The sequence below is a fragment of the Salvia splendens genome, chromosome 8 (genome assembly GCF_004379255.2).
Source record: "Salvia splendens isolate huo1 chromosome 8, SspV2, whole genome shotgun sequence".
Taxonomy (NCBI): Eukaryota; Viridiplantae; Streptophyta; class Magnoliopsida; order Lamiales; family Lamiaceae; genus Salvia; species Salvia splendens.
In genome coordinates, this window is record NC_056039.1 from 7,095,367 (window position 1) to 7,110,949 (window position 15,583).

The window sequence follows — 15,583 nt, forward strand, 5'->3', positions numbered from 1 at the left end:
TGTTGATGGCATCGACAAAGACAAACCGAGACAAGGAGAACCTAGTTTTGCTGTGATTGTGTGCATGCATGCGCAGCCAAATGGCTAGGGCCACCCGGCTTCTTCCTCCCTCAGCAAGTCTGCAACTAAGGGCAGCTCGCGAGCAGCAGTCGTGGATGGTCTTAAGCAACCAACCAGAATTGGGTGTATTCTTTACATAAAATTGTTGAATGACGTATAAAATTTCAAACTGCGAACTGCAAGGCTATTTAAAATCATTTAAAATTAAAACAACCAAACTTTAAACTGAATACCATAAAATCAATTTCAGTCACTAAATCTCGACAGAAACATTGCCGCCATAGACATCAAGCAGTTGAGGAATGCGATCTTGATTCTCAACAATATACCTCTTAACGAACTTCTCCTCAGACATCATCAACAAATATATGAAACTGGTTGATTTCTTCAACAACTCCTTCCTCTCCAACATCCTACTCACAACCAACCGCGGCCTCATCCTCTTCTCCACGCTGTAACCCAGAAGCACCGGGCATCGCGCAACCTCGCCTGCCTCGAATCCAGCTTCACCAACAAGAAACTCCATGCTTCCCTTGATCTTCTTCTCCGACAAACTCATGCAAAGCGGATGCTTCAGAAACGCACCCATAACCTCAGATTCAGACCAGCCACACCTCCTGTAAACACCCATCTTCCGCTGCAGAGTCGACTCAGACATATTCGCAAACACCTGGAGTGCAAGAACGAATACCACTTTCGACGCATCGAATCCCATCTCCGCAGCGCGATCGACGAGCGCGGCGAAGGCTTCTCCGCCGAGCATCAGCAGCGACGGCTGGTTGTTGAGCAGCAACGCCACCGAAGACTCCGGTGCTCCTCGGTCCCTCAAGACCGCGATGTTGCGAGACATCGCGCCACAGCAGCCGTGGACGAATGCCCTGGGTGATCTGGCGAACACATTGACGACCTTTTTATCGGATCGGAGGAGTTTTTTCAAGTAGTTGTAAGTAGGGATGAGGGATTTTTCGAGACTGCGCTGTAGAATCATGGGATAGACTGATAGCTTCTCGGCGGAGACGGCGGCGGGAACGCCGATGGAGCGGAGGAATTGGAGTTTGGGGAAAAGGGTTTCGTCGGGGCGAGATTGGAGGACGAGGGGCCATTTGGTTACGAGTTTGGAGATTTGGGCGTTTGTGAATCCGAATTGGGAGAGGAGATCCAGCACTGCATCGGGGTTGTGTCGCGATTTGATGCGCAGTTTATTAGAGACGAAGACGGCGTCGTTTAAGGATAGCCCACATGAGTTGGTGAGGTAGGAAATAGTGAATGTTGGGTCGCTGCGGCCGTCTGCCGGTGATTTGCCGGAGGTTGGTAGGGCAAAGATACCGTCTTTTCTGGGCGCGCTCAGTGCTCTCCTACAGAAAATTGCAGCAAACATAAGTTTGGTAGCATTAATTTTATCAAAAGAATGCTATATATAAAAAGGGAAATTTTAGTGAAATTATATCCAATGATAAACGAAAAATCATACAGTACTCCATAATTATCAATATTATACGATGTGGTCTATTCATAAAAATTTGCCTGTCTTTTAACAACCTTCGACATTGCAATTTCACTTATCAAGAGCCTTACATTTCTGTGCTTTTCATCCATCATAAAAAAGCAAAAAGGTTGAGGTTGGATTGAAGTTGTTGTTGATGTATTCTTCTATTGTTACACTGAAAAAATAGAAATATCATTACACTTCAGACTAATCTAATCAGCCATTTCCTCATCATCAAGCAATCCACAGCTGCTTGCACTCGACTTTCAAAATTGAACTCATTCAGGTGGGCTGATCGTGCCTCGATAGATATCCAACAGCTCCGGAAATTTTTCCTCGTGATCAATGATACATTGCTTCAAGAAATTCGCCTCCAGCATATGAAACAAGCTGGTGATGCTCCTTGATTCATTCATCAACCCTCTTGCTTTGAGAATCCTCACAACAATCCACCTCGGCCTCGATCTCATTCTTCTGTCGCAGCTGTAATCAAGAACCGAGGGGCATTGTGCAATTTCACTAGGCTTTAATTTCAACTCATTCACGAGAAAATCCATGTTGGCTCTGATCTTTTTCTGGGACAGTTTCATACAAAGGGGATGCCTCAAAAATGCAGCATTCAGGTCAGATTAGGACCACCCGCACCTTCTGTAAACCTCCATTTTATGCTTCAGAGTCGACTCAGACATTCTACCGAACACTTGGAGGGCGCGGACGAACACAACTTTCGGAGGAATTCGGGTTTCTAGGCCAATTGGCCTTTAAAATTACGCAAATGTACCCTTTTTGTTATCTATTCCATATATGGGAAAAACGCCAATGCTATTGGCGTGTCTATAAGTATGCACGCCAATTTGATAGGCGTGTTTTTTAGTAAAGACGCCAACTTCAATGGCGTTTTATACTTGCGGCGTATTTTAGACGTATTGTCGGCAAGAGGAATTACGATAAAACACGCCAACCAAATTGGCGTGTATTACCTAAAAACGCCATTGGCTATGGCGTGTAATTGTTATAAAAACGCTGAAGAGAATGGCGTGGTTATTGAAAAACGCCAACACGAAGAGCGTGTTTTGTAGAACACGCCAACCTGACTGGCGTGTTTAGTCAGAATGATATACCAGCCTTCCTCCCCCAAATCGCGAAAAAACACCCTCACACACTTCGCGATTTCGATTTCTCCAGCTCCTCTCTCTCCGCGAATTCGCTCTCCTCTCCCTGATTTCGCCCTCCATTCGTCAGTTAGTGTTATTCTTCCCCAAATTCATCTATTTTATTCGGTTAGTATGCTTATCTTTCACATTATTGGAGTAATTGTTGGATAATTAGCTAGGGTTTATAATGGGTTGTGAATTGAGTTGAAATATTATGCATTATGGATTGTTTGAATGACATTATTGTTGATTATTATGTTGGATTGTTTGGGTTTAAGTGAATTTGTGTATAAATTTGAGGAATAACCTAAACCCTAGGGTTGTTATAGTTAAAAAATTGGGCAAATTGTTTTGGTTTATGTTGTTAGGTTTGACAAATTTGTGAATTGTTATAGTTTGAATTGTTTTGGTTTATGTTGTTATAGTTTGAATTGTTATAGTTTGAATTGTTTTGGTTTATGTATAAATTGTGTATAAATTTGTGAATTGTTTTCATTTATGTTGTTATAGTTTGAATTGTGTATAAATTGTTTTGGTTTATGTTGTTATAGTTTTGGTTTATGTTGTATAAATTGTTTTGGTTTATGTATAAATTGGGCAATTTGTGTATAAATTGTTTTGGTTTATGTTGTTATAGTTTGAATTGTTAAATTTGTTTATATTGTTAGGTTTGACAAATTGAAATTGGACAAATTGAAATTGTTAGGTTGGGCAAATTGAATTGTGTTATGTGAATTATTTGATTTTGTGTTCAATTTTGTGAAATTGGATTAAATTGTATCTAATTATTGAAATGGTTTATGGTTGTCTATTGTTGAATTTGGATTATGAATGTTGTGTAGGTAACATATGGCATCATCTTCGACCTCTCGTCGTCGGCTTGCATGTGGTCCTGCGGATCCATCAGTTTTGTACTTTCAGAGACAACACGTCTCTAATGACATATGGGCAGGAGTTCCATCCAAAGATGTACGCTGCCGACGATACGAAGGAATAATTTGGGATGTTCCCATCAATCAACATGTCTTGGCATTAGTGGACCAGATGGGGTTTGGTGGTATATTAAGGTGTGGTAAACCAAAAGACATTGACCACCATCTTATCACCGCTTTGATTGAACGGTGGAGACCAGAGACTCACACGTTTCACTTTCCAATTGGTGAAGCGACTGTGACTCTCCAAGACGTGGAGGTCTTATGGGGCCTGAAAGTTGATGGAGAGGCTGTGACAGGTTACATCCCCCCGACGGAAGCGGGATTTTGGGCGGATAGGTGTTTGGATTTTTTAGGATTCATGCCGGACGCATCCGAGATGAAGGAAATGGCTTTTAAGCAGACAACCTTATCGCGTCAATTGAGGATTGAGCTGACTGATGACATGGAACACAACATATATGCTCAGTGGGCTCGTATATATTGTCTGCTTTTACTTGGTGGTCTGATGATCCCAAACGCCACCGGAAATAAAATCCCGTTCTTCTATTTACAATTTTTCATGGATATACAACGGTGTTGTATATATAGCTGGGGTGGTGCGACGCTTGCTTGCTTGTACCACAATTTGTGTGAAGCTGCCGTTGCTAAGAGGACGGATGTCGGGGGAGCCTTAACGCTGTTACAGCTGTGGGCTTGGGAGAGAATCCCAAACATTAGACCGAGGATGCTAGATCCCGTGCAGACAGACTATCTACCATTTGCAAGCGCGTAAGTTGTAAACTAATTCATTTTTTAAGCTTAATGTTCATCAATCTTTGTGCTATTCGTTCATAATTTTAATTTTTTAGATGGAACGGTCCGGCGTCATATGTAAAAGCACCCGGACATTGTATTGAAAATTTTCGAGATCATTTCTCTATTATCCATGCCAATCAGGTACTTTATATACTTATAAATTGTTTTTTGTTTGTTGTTTTTATTGAATTTATTTTTAATAAATTTGTGTCACATGTAGTTTATTTGGAGGCCTTATCTCCACCGTGAAGTGCCGGACAATTGTAATGCCGGTTGTGAAATATGGATGTCGATAACAATGCTTATTTGCTGGAATATTGCTGAGCCACACCTCCCACACCGAGTGTTGCGCCAATTTGGGATTGTCCAACCGTATATCCCGGACCTCCCCCGCTTCCACGGTTCTGATTTTATGAAACAGGATCGCCGTGGGAAATCTGGTCGAAATTGGATTGATTGGCACGCCGGTTATATACAGGAGTGGGACAATAGACACTTTACGGTGTGGACTGATCTGGATGAAAGTGATGAGCCTATTGCAACGGAAGAATATATGAATTGGTTTCGCCAGATCACTGTGGTGTATTTAACCAAACCCGGTGTGCATGCTGAAGAGGGATTCCACGAAACGGCATCTTCTCATAACTTCGCGGTACATTATTTATACTTTGAAAAAACCCGGATTACTTATTTAAATTCATATTATGATATGTACTTAAATTTGAAAAATTATAGGTGGAGACGCTTCACAATATACGCCACTTGCTAATGGGCCGAGCTACGACATGACATTTCTGTCCGGATATGGAAACCATTTCGAGGATGGTTGAAGAAGGACTGCAGATATCCGGGGAGACTCAGCGGATGGACTACCGTCCTTCGCAGCGCTCTGCTATGGACGTGGACGTACCCGTAAGGCAAAAGGCAAAACGACGAAACAAGAAGAAAACCGGTTACGGAGAGTCGTCATCTCAGTTCGCACACGACTCCGATGACGATTTTGTGGACCCACCTCCACCGAGCTCTGCCGTTCGAGGCCGTCATTCAATCAGCCACACCGGTGGTACCGGAGAAGAAATTGGCCTCAGTGATGTCCCCGATTCTCCACCGCGGTCGTCTGTGAGAGATACTTTTTTTGGGGTGGATCTCGAGAACGCTGTTGTTGAAGATACTCCTCCCTCAAGGATCCCTAAATCTACATCCAGAATTGGGAAGGGGATACGAGGCCTGTTTATGAGGAAACGGCGTGATGAATAACCTTATTTGAACTTTTTAAATTCATATTGGTGTTTTTTCATTGTTTTAAACTCTTTATATTAGTAATTTGATAAATCCTCTTTTTACACGTATTCATATTGATATTTTGAACTGTTTATATTACTTATTGGTCGACGATAGGAACAAACGCGCCATTCCTAGTTGGATTCGTTACTTCAGTTTTGATTTTGTATAATACGCCACTCCAATTGGCGTTTCTAACTTAGGAAAAAATTTGGCCAACTTTTCCTCGGGCATTCTGAATAAACACGCCATTGTAGTCGGCGTTTTTTGAAAAACGCCACTCGGAGTGGCGTTTTACAGTTCACCAATTTTTAACATTTTTGGCTACGCGCGAGATAATGTTTCTGAATAAACACGCCACTGTAGTGGGCGTGTTTTAATAGACGTCGATATAGACGACGTGTTTTCTGAAAAACGCCATTGTAGATGGCGTTTTATGACAAAAAACCCGCCAACTTCAATGGCGTGTTCTATAAAAACGCCAATGTCATAGGCGTTTTTATATGAACTACTTTGCACATTTTTTTCTGTTTCCAAAACGTTACAATGTTCAATTCAATAAATAACAACGATACAATATTCAATTCATCAAATAACTACGATACAATATTCAATTCATCAAATAACTACGATACAATGTTCAATTCTCCGGGTAAAGAAGCTACGGATACCCTTCCCGATTCTGGTGGTGGAGAGTCTAGACTGATGAGTATCTTGCACAACGACATTCTCTAGATCAACACCGAAAAAATCGTCTCGCACAGAAGACCTAGGTGGAGAATGTGGGATATCACCGAGCCTGTATAACCAGTGTGGCTGACAGAATGACGACCTCGAACTGCAGATGTTGGTGGAGGTGGAGGCATAAAATCGTGAGCGGCATCATCAGTGTGGCTGATAGAATGACGACCTCGAACTGCAGATCTTGATGGAGGTGGAGGCATAAAATCGTGAGCGGCATCATCTACCAACTGAGTATCCATCCTCGAACGAGCATTCGGGCAGTTGCGTCTGTCGTGCCCTGGTTGACGGCAATGTTTACATCGGCGTTGGGCTCGTGGCTGGTCAGTTTCACGGACATCCATCTGATTACGAATCCTAGTAGTACGGTATCGACCGCGACTTTTAGGCCTTAACTGAGCTCGTGAACATTGCAAAGTCCATTCAGGCACGGCCCAATAATCTTGGTGTCTGATTGGATTGAACACCGTAGAATATTGGTGTACCCAAACACTTGTGTGGTATACGTTATCAACAAGCGACAGCATGGGCTCGTTTCTAAACCGCGCAACTGCCGCTGCATGTGAACATGGAAGTCTCCACATCTGCCACTTTTGACATTTGCAGTTCGACTCCAAGTACTTTACCTTCCACTTATTACCACCCTTTCCACCAATTCGACTCTTTGTTCGAACCACATAAAGCCCTGCAATTGTGTTTGGGACTCTCACATTATGTAATTGACCTTTTACATCATTTTTGCACACCTTTTCATGGGCCCACGGGGTAAGTGGTGTGGCGCACTGTGTTGCTGCAAGTGACCGCTCATTAAACCATTCTATTGTCCTCCAAAATATCAGATCAATGCAAGCTTTAATTGGGAGTTGTCTTGCGCCTCTCAACACATTATTGTAAGATTCCACCATATTAGTGGTCATCTCACCCCATCGTTTGTGTTTGTCATACGCCAAACTCCATTTTTCTAACTCCACGGCATCAAGGTACTGCACAGCCTCGTCGTTGATGGTTCGAAGTAAACGACGTCTGTTCTTAAACTTGCGTTTCTTGGTAGCAATACCAATTTTCCAAACAAGTCTTTTTACCATGATGCCTTTATGATTCTGCAAAACATTCTTTCTAACATGTACCAAGCAAAATCTGTGATGCCCCACATTGGGTTCTTCTTTCCATATGGGAGAATTCATTGCATCTATGATTCCCACATGCCTATCTGATATTACACATATTTCATGCTTGGCTACGTGAAGTCTAATACGTTCCATAAACCAATTCCAACTTTGTATGGTTTCCTCATCAACAATGGCATATGCAATAGGCAAACATTTCTTATTAGCATCAAATCCAACGGCAATAAGAATTTTACCTCGAAATCGTCCACGTAGATGAGTTCCATCAACGGTTAAAACTGGTTTGCATAGTTGAAAAGCCTCCACAGCTGGACCAAAAGCCCAAAATACGTACTTGAAAACCTTGTTCATACCGTTGCTTGATCTGTCATCATGCAACCATTCGACAATTGTGCCAGGATTTTGTCTTTGCAACTCATTCAAATAAGCTGGTAAAACTTTGAAATTCCACTCCCACGAACCATACACAAGCTCAATAGCTGTCCTCCGAGCATACCATGCTTTCTTGTAACTAACTTTCACATGAAATCTATTTTCAATATCCGCCACAATTGCTTTTACCTTGTAGCAAGGATCGTTTTCTATCTGATGTCGAACACTCAACGCTATCATACCCGACGTAAGATTAGCGAGCCCATTATAATTACGATCCCCCATGCAAGTATGAGCAGTGCTAAACACTCTAATTTGCCAGTGTTCATCATGCTTCCTCAGTGTTGCTCGGCACTCCCACAAACATGGCGGTAAGGACTTATCTTTCGGATTTCCTTGTGGCCACTTACAAACTGCATGCCATCGCTTTCCTTTACTTTCAACGACTGTATATTAGCGGATTTTTTTCAAATGCCAATGAGTCACAGCTGACTTCAATTCCAATTTGGTTTTAAATTTAGTATGCAAACCGACATTGCTCGGATCTTTTTCACTCCAATAATGCACATTGAGATCATCAGACTCAAAGTTTTTTGGATCAAAACTATCATACGGACCTGGTAAGGTGCGAAAATAGTTCATACCAGGCTGTGGGAACTGTGGAACAACTCTTTCTCGTACTGCTCTTCCTCCAGTTGATGTTTCTCCAACCACTGTTTCTCCAACCGGAATGGATGTTCTTGGAGCAACAAATTGGTCCTCATCCGACGAAGCACCATCTGAATCTGTACTATCCGGGTCGACATCTTCAGAATCATAAGGTGATTGTGGATCAAGAAAGTCGGCTTTATCAGGACCAATTATGGCCTCAATCACATCACAGTTGTCACTGTCCCCTAAATGCACGCCTCCAACATCAAAATCTTGTGTTGTATCGAAGCATGGTTCTTGGCCTCTCGTAGACGTACCAACATCAAAATCTTGTGTTGCAGCGAAATATGGTTCTCGGCCTCTCGTAGACGTACCAACATCATTACTCATGAGAAGATGAAGATGACTATGTTGTTGAGTAATTGACGAATACTCAACATACAATTCAATTTGACCTCCTGTAGTCATACTCTCACTAAACATTAGTGGCATGTATACTTCTTCTAGTAAAATACCTATATACGTGATTGAAGATCCATGCCATATATGACGTTTCCATACTATTTGAAGTTTGTTTTCAAATATGTTTATCCCCATCCTTTCACAAATTGTTTCCACAAGCTTATCGTAGGAAATACTTTCATCCAACATAATCAATCCTTTTGCAAAAGGAGGATCATATGAAATAACTGTTCCGGGAATTATCTTTCCACCCCAATATAAATAGACACACCACGTCATACTATCTGCATTAATGTCAAACACAAATATTGGTCAAAAATATTTCTTTACAGTACACTACAATATATACTATCATAACAACCTATCAAATATGGGTAAAAAATTAGATATACTACAACATATAATACCATAACAATTGGTCAAAATATTTCTATTAATTACAATACAATTTATAATACTATAACAAACCAGCAAATAATTATATAAATTACACTACAATATATACTATCATAATAATCCAACAAATATTAGTACACTAATGTTTGGAAGAATAAGTAAAAAATTCGATATACTAACCGATTACGATGACTAATATTTGGAAGAATGAGCCACAATCGAAATCTACACCCTTCAATCCGACCAAGGCAAGATTTTATGCGTTTTTCAGTTTGGGGAAGGTTTTTCGCCGCTTTGGAGAGGGAATGTGACGAGGGTTTTGCGATTTTGGGGCAGATCGGGGAGATATGGTTCAACAGAAAAACGCCAACGAAATTGGCGTTTTTTTTGTTAAACACGCCAGCAAAATTGGCGTTTTATAACTTAAAAACGCCATCGACATAGGCGTGTTCAAGTTAAACACGTTAATAAAGTTGTCGTGTTTAAATTTAAGTATATTGGTTGAAAATACGCCCATAATACGGTCAAAATCTAACACGCCAACAAAGTTGGCGTTTTTGCTTAATGACGCGCCAATATTACTGGCGTTTTTATTTATAAACACGCCACTCTTATTGGCGTTTTTCCCAGTAATGGAATAGATAACAAAATGGGTACATTTGCGTAACTTTAAAGGCCAATTGGCCTAGAAACCCGAATTTCCCCAACTTTCGACACCGGAAATCCCAATTCAGCAGCACGATCAACACAAGCGCCGAAATTATCCTTTCTCAGTATCATCATGGATGGCTTGTTCGCCATCAACGAAGCGATTGAAGATTCAGGCACCCGTCTCTCTCTCAAAATCGCGATGTTAGAAGGCACCCTTTCCGGCCAGCCGTGTGTGAACGCCATCGGACTGCTGAGAAACACAGCGACGACGTTTTTATCGGATTGAACGATGCCTTTCAGGTAATTATACCATGGTGTGAAGTAGTTTCCGAAGCTGCGCCACAGTAAAAAGGGATACTCGGAGAGCTTCTGCGTCAGCGCGGCGGGCGGAACGCCGATTGAGCGGAAGAATTCGAGCTTGGGCGATAGGGTTTTGTCGGCGCAGGATTGAATTTGGTGACGAGCTTAGAGATTTGAGCATCTGTGAAACCGTAGGTTTTGAGTGATTGCAAAACTGCATCGGACGTGTGCCGCGATTTGATGCGCAATTTGTTGGAGACGGAGAAGGCGTCATTCAAGGAGAGTCCACATGAATTTGTGAGATAACTGATGGTGAATGTAGCGTCGCCGTTGCAGAAATCAGGAGGTAATTTTCGAGAGGAGAAATGCGCGAGAAATTGTGGGGCGACGGAATTGGCCGGAACCCTAATCAGTCTGCGATGAATAATTGCATACATTCTGTTTGTAAATAATTTATGGTCATTTTGTTTCTAAATAAAATAGCAGAAAATGAACAAATTAGACTGCAAAGGCAATGATCGATGGATAAGTGAGTCTTGTACTATCATTTTTATTAAGTTAAACTCCAACATCTATTTTGGTACGTCACACCTCTTCTATGCAATCTATACAAACAAGATATTATGGGAGACAACAGAAAGAGCTGCATCTTATTACAACAAAGACCTCAGACTTATTGTTGTCGCTCCACATATTTAGTCCAGCAGAGAAATCAGCACACTTGGGTCGTGCACTGGAGGACTGCACGTAAAATTCTGGCAGACGAGCGCGACCACCTTATCGGCAGCAGAGTTGCTCTTGGCCATACCAGCAATCTTCTCATTATTTTCCTCCCAGAAACCTATTTCCTCTGCATCTCTAGTGTCTATATGAATCACCTGTAACAGCACCATTTTAATCTCATGGATCTTCATCCAATCTTACGCACGCGGAAATATTGAAACAAAACTAATCAAACCGTTATTTGCTACTTTTACCGTTTTATTGGGATTATATGATGAGTGAGCAGCAGCTAACATTTTGTCGAATTCTTCAGAAGCTTTGTCTCCGACTACAACCACTTGCTTTCCCGAAGGGGCACCGAGCAGATCTGCACCGCAACACATGAGAGGCATGGCCATTGCTGTTTCTCTCAACCTCTTTTCAAACACGGCCTGCAAGATATATGAATATATGCATACATAGAGAGAGAATTAGAGAAGCAAGAGACAGAGAGATGGTTGTAGAGAAAAGCAAAAGCTCATACCAACAGAACTTGTGCATTTCGCCTGTAACGATCAGAAGCTGGAGCTACCAGAGACGCCAGTCTCACTAAATTGATTACTGCAACGGAGTTCCCCGATGGTTCTGCACCATCATGGTCCTCTTTGACTCGGAGGAGGACTGAGGGATCCTCCCCAGGAGTATTAAAATATCCACCGCCCTCCTCGTCAAGAAACAGCTTGTCCTAGAAAAATGACAGGGTTCGCATGAGATCGGAGACAACCGGTTAGCTTGCAAGTACCACACCACTTTACCTGCGTTTGCTGAAGTTCAATAGCCCAAGCTAGCCAATTTGTTGAACCCCCGAATTCGTATATATCTATCAGAGCAGATATCAGAAAGGCATAATCGTCTAAAAATCCAGGTGCCTTGGACGGACCATTTCGAAAACTATGTTGCAGTCTTCTCGTCTTCTCGTCATAAAGATTCCTCCGGATAAAAGCTGCTGCCTTCTCTGCAACTTCCATATACACCCTCGGCTGTGCTCACCATGAAAAATCAGGGAAATATAAAAATCAACTCAGGAGATTCATAACACAAAGCATGGTTGAAATTTGCAGTCCCCCTTACATTAGTTCCAACAATGGGAAAGTGGTATTGTGTTCCTTCCGGTTCGTACTTTAGGATTTTTGATGCTCTAGCAAATGCAGAAATTGCCAATCCGTTCCACGACACGATGACCTGAGAAATCCAAGACAATGACACCGTCATTGTAAGATGCTTATGGTTTATTTGAGTAAAAGATGTACAACCTTATTGTCCAAAGATGGCTTTGGGCGTTTCGACCGGACGTCATAAAGCTTATTTCTACATGTACCCAAGATCTTTAGGTACTCCTCCAGCGGCTTGCCAGATTTTGACGCCATTGCAGAAGTACTGTTTCGCTCTATAAGCACGTTCTTGCCCTTGAACTCATCGTGAGGGTCACTCATTCTTGATAGATCGCAATTGCCAGATGATTTAATGTAGTAGTGCTCTTTAAAGAGGGGGGCATGCTCTCCAAGTATGTCGTCAATCTGTTCAGAAAAACAAAAGAAACAAAAATGAACAAGCTTATATGAAACAAATGAATAGCGGAGAATTCGTACCTCTTGGCTGGTCCAGACATAGAAGGCACCTTCCTTCTTCCTCGAGGCACCTTCAAATTCGGCACTATCTGCATCCTCAGCAGAAAATATCTCCCCACTGGGGCCAATCATCTCTCTTCGCAAGTAATCAAGAATGTCCCTCGACGTGCTTGAATAGAACACATCTTTCGTTAGTGAGAAAACATCTAGGTACGCGTTAACAAGTTGCCCTTGATCGTAGAGCATCTTCTCAAAATGAGGTACTGCAACGAGACAAAAGACACTCATCAAATAACCAGAAACCCATCGGCGTCAAATTAGAATTATATGTATTTCGTGAACAAACTGACCGTGCCAGCATTCATCAACACTGTATCTGTGAAAACCACCTCCAACGTGATCGTGGATACCACCCCTTGCCATACTCTGCAGGGTAAGTGCCACCATACTCAGATCATGCTTTGCTTCACCCTGCATTTGGTTATCCTTTAACTTCTTTTTATGATAGAGCATTAGCTGGATTTCAACAGGTCTTGGGAATTTCGGAGCAGAGCCAAATCCACCAAACTTGGAATCATAACTATCTGCAAGCTGTGTGACAGAATATGGAAAATTAGTTACAAGTCCAACTCTTACCAATAACTGATGAAGAATACAAAGTAGAAGCTACATTAGAGTCCAATTCTTTGTTGGCCAATAGCCCAATAATAAAAGAATCCACTAACGTAGCCGGAAAAACAAAGATATTGCTTTACTTTCTTGGTGAACGAAAGAAAGAAATAAGTTCAGGAAGACACCATACTAAGATAAAAAAATAGAGATGAAAAAAGTTTGCATTCAATTTCTCAAACAATCAAAAGAAGTTTAAGCTCAAAATAATAGTTATGGCCTTCAAAATTCTACCTGTTCAGCACATTTCTGGACTGCCCTCTCTGGAAGCCCGTCGGGAAGCTTTTCTGATTTCGCAACTGCAGCTAATGCTTCTGAGAGCTGTTCCATTGCAAATACCCCACTTTTGACCAAGATTTCCTTCTTAGTGTCCCATGCCTCTTTAACCTTCCTATTAGATGGAGTAATATATTTCCTTAGGCTAAAGAATCATTTGAAAAGAAAAGGGTTTTTGAGGACAAAGAATAGATACTTCAAGTCATTAAAATATATAAACAAAAATGGGCACCAGGTAAATTTCGATGAGACAAGTCTACAACAGCCTAGAACTAATTGCATCATAAATATGTTACCTAAGTATACTTTTGAAGCCGGGCCTTCCAAACTTATCGTCTGGGGGGAAATACGTGCCACCCATTAAAGGCTTTAGGTCGGGTGAAAGGAAGACGCTTAACGGCCAACCACCACCACCATACAATGCTTGTACATACGTCATATATACCTGATGTTCCACACGCAGAAAACCCTCATTTTCATATGAATTCTCTCTCTCTCACACACACACACACACTAGTGAAGTCCATGACAAAGTGATCCGAATGGAAGAAATCATCAAGAAACTAAGCAATAGAAATTATACCTTATCAACATCTGGTCTTTCTTCACGATCCACCTGACAAACATACATCTCTAGTCAATAAAAAAATTCACACAGATGAGGAGTCTCATAACTGCTAAGAAGTTGAGAAACACACCTTGATACTGACAAACCAATCATTAAGCAATTTCGCCACCTCTTCATCCTCAAATGATTCAACTTCCATTACATGGCACCTAAATTTTTTAAAGATCGCTACATAGCCTTACAGATAGTTGTTGCACTTGAGCTGCTAAAAATCAAGAATTGATCCAAAAATACATACCAATGGCAAGTGCTGTAACCAACTTCAAATGCAAGCCAACAACAAAGTAAAACAAGCAACATGTTATTCTAATGATTCCCACAAATCCAAATAATGTACAAGAAAACCATAACTAGGCTGCAAATTAGGCCATACTTGACAAGAAGACAGGGATGTCTCTTTTCCGAGCTTCGGCAAACGCCTCCTCACCCCATGGATACCAATCAACCTATTTACCAAATAAATTTCTACGAATCAACCTTAAATCATAACACTTGTAAAAAAATCATTAATTTTGCAAAATTCTGAGGAGAAATTACAGGATTATGGGCATGTTGAAGAAGGTAAGGACTGTGCTCCTCTGCAAGCCGATTAGTGTGTTTTGGGGGATTCGACGACGCCGTTTGAGGGGACCCGCCGTCCGCCATGGCTGGAGCTCTAGAGAAGTTTATGGGCCGGCAAGAAACTACAGATAACGGCCAAGAAAATGGAAAAGATTGCGAATAATTGAGTTTTTGGGCCGAATTATAGGTGGGTTTGTAATGAAAAACGAAGCGGCTAGGATAGAGAAGTCTCTTGAGCATATTAATGAAGAATCGAAAATGGAGAGAATTTAAAACGTGCAGAAAGAAAATTGGGGCATAGAGTGGTGATGAAGCTGAAGCTGCTACATGGAGTTGCACTAGTTAGTTAGTATTTCGGAGTTACTAGTATTCATCAAAAATTAAAATTGCTAGTTTTCCTTTTCTATATTTTTCTGTGATATGTTTATTTTCTTTTCTTCTTTTTATGATATGTGTATTTGCAATTGGGAACAAATTTGTAGCGGACGACAGGTGGTATTTTCTTTCTTTTTTGTTCAAATCCAAAAATTGCATTTTTTATGAAATCCCAACAGTTATTCTAACCGTTTTTTAGTATTTTTTTAATTCTAATTTTCATTTATAAAAATACCCAACTTCATTCTGTCAATCACACCTAAACTCCTAAAGTATTCTTCTATAACTTTCCTTCAACTTCTTTCTATATTTATTTTTTCTCTCGAATATTAA

At 41.2% G+C, this 15,583-nt stretch overlaps 2 protein-coding genes across 2 annotated transcripts; both read right to left on the bottom strand.

The window, feature by feature from the left end:
- Window positions 1-313: 313 nt before the first annotated feature.
- LOC121745672 lies at window positions 314-1,656 on the bottom strand. Its single transcript, XM_042139648.1, has 2 exons — window positions 1,585-1,656; window positions 314-1,471 (listed from the first exon to the last, which is right to left on the bottom strand). Exons 1-2 carry the CDS (start codon window positions 1,654-1,656, stop codon window positions 314-316), a joined length of 1,230 nt encoding a protein of 409 aa, XP_041995582.1.
- A 9,270-nt stretch (window positions 1,657-10,926) lies between these two features.
- On the bottom strand, window positions 10,927-15,244 carry LOC121744536 (spermatogenesis-associated protein 20-like). Its single transcript, XM_042138104.1, has 15 exons — window positions 14,852-15,244; window positions 14,688-14,760; window positions 14,553-14,574; window positions 14,385-14,463; window positions 14,270-14,302; window positions 13,983-14,131; window positions 13,645-13,801; window positions 13,092-13,332; window positions 12,763-13,004; window positions 12,427-12,690; window positions 12,245-12,355; window positions 11,929-12,153; window positions 11,658-11,858; window positions 11,389-11,565; window positions 10,927-11,289 (listed from the first exon to the last, which is right to left on the bottom strand). The coding sequence occupies exons 1-15, from the start codon at window positions 15,113-15,115 to the stop codon at window positions 11,107-11,109; spliced, it is 2,421 nt and encodes an 806-aa protein (XP_041994038.1). The 5' UTR covers window positions 15,116-15,244; the 3' UTR covers window positions 10,927-11,106.
- Between the last annotated feature and the right edge of the window lie 339 nt (window positions 15,245-15,583).

Excerpts from the sequence above, each read along its gene's own strand:
- LOC121745672 (XM_042139648.1), bottom strand. The coding sequence starts at position 1,656 with ATGGATGAAAAGCACAGAAATGTAAGGCTCTTGATAAGTGAAATTGCA. Across the intron at positions 1,472-1,584 it reads CGAAGGTTGTTAAAAGACAG|CATTCTTTTGATAAAATTAA; the intron begins GCAAATTTTTAT and ends TTTTATATATAG.
- LOC121744536 (XM_042138104.1), bottom strand. The coding sequence starts at position 15,115 with ATGCTCAAGAGACTTCTCTATCCTAGCCGCTTCGTTTTTCATTACAAA. Across the intron at positions 14,761-14,851 it reads TTCAACATGCCCATAATCCT|GTTGATTGGTATCCATGGGG; the intron begins GTAATTTCTCCT and ends TTTGGTAAATAG. Across the intron at positions 11,859-11,928 it reads TTGAACTTCAGCAAACGCAG|GACAAGCTGTTTCTTGACGA; the intron begins GTAAAGTGGTGT and ends TCATTTTTCTAG.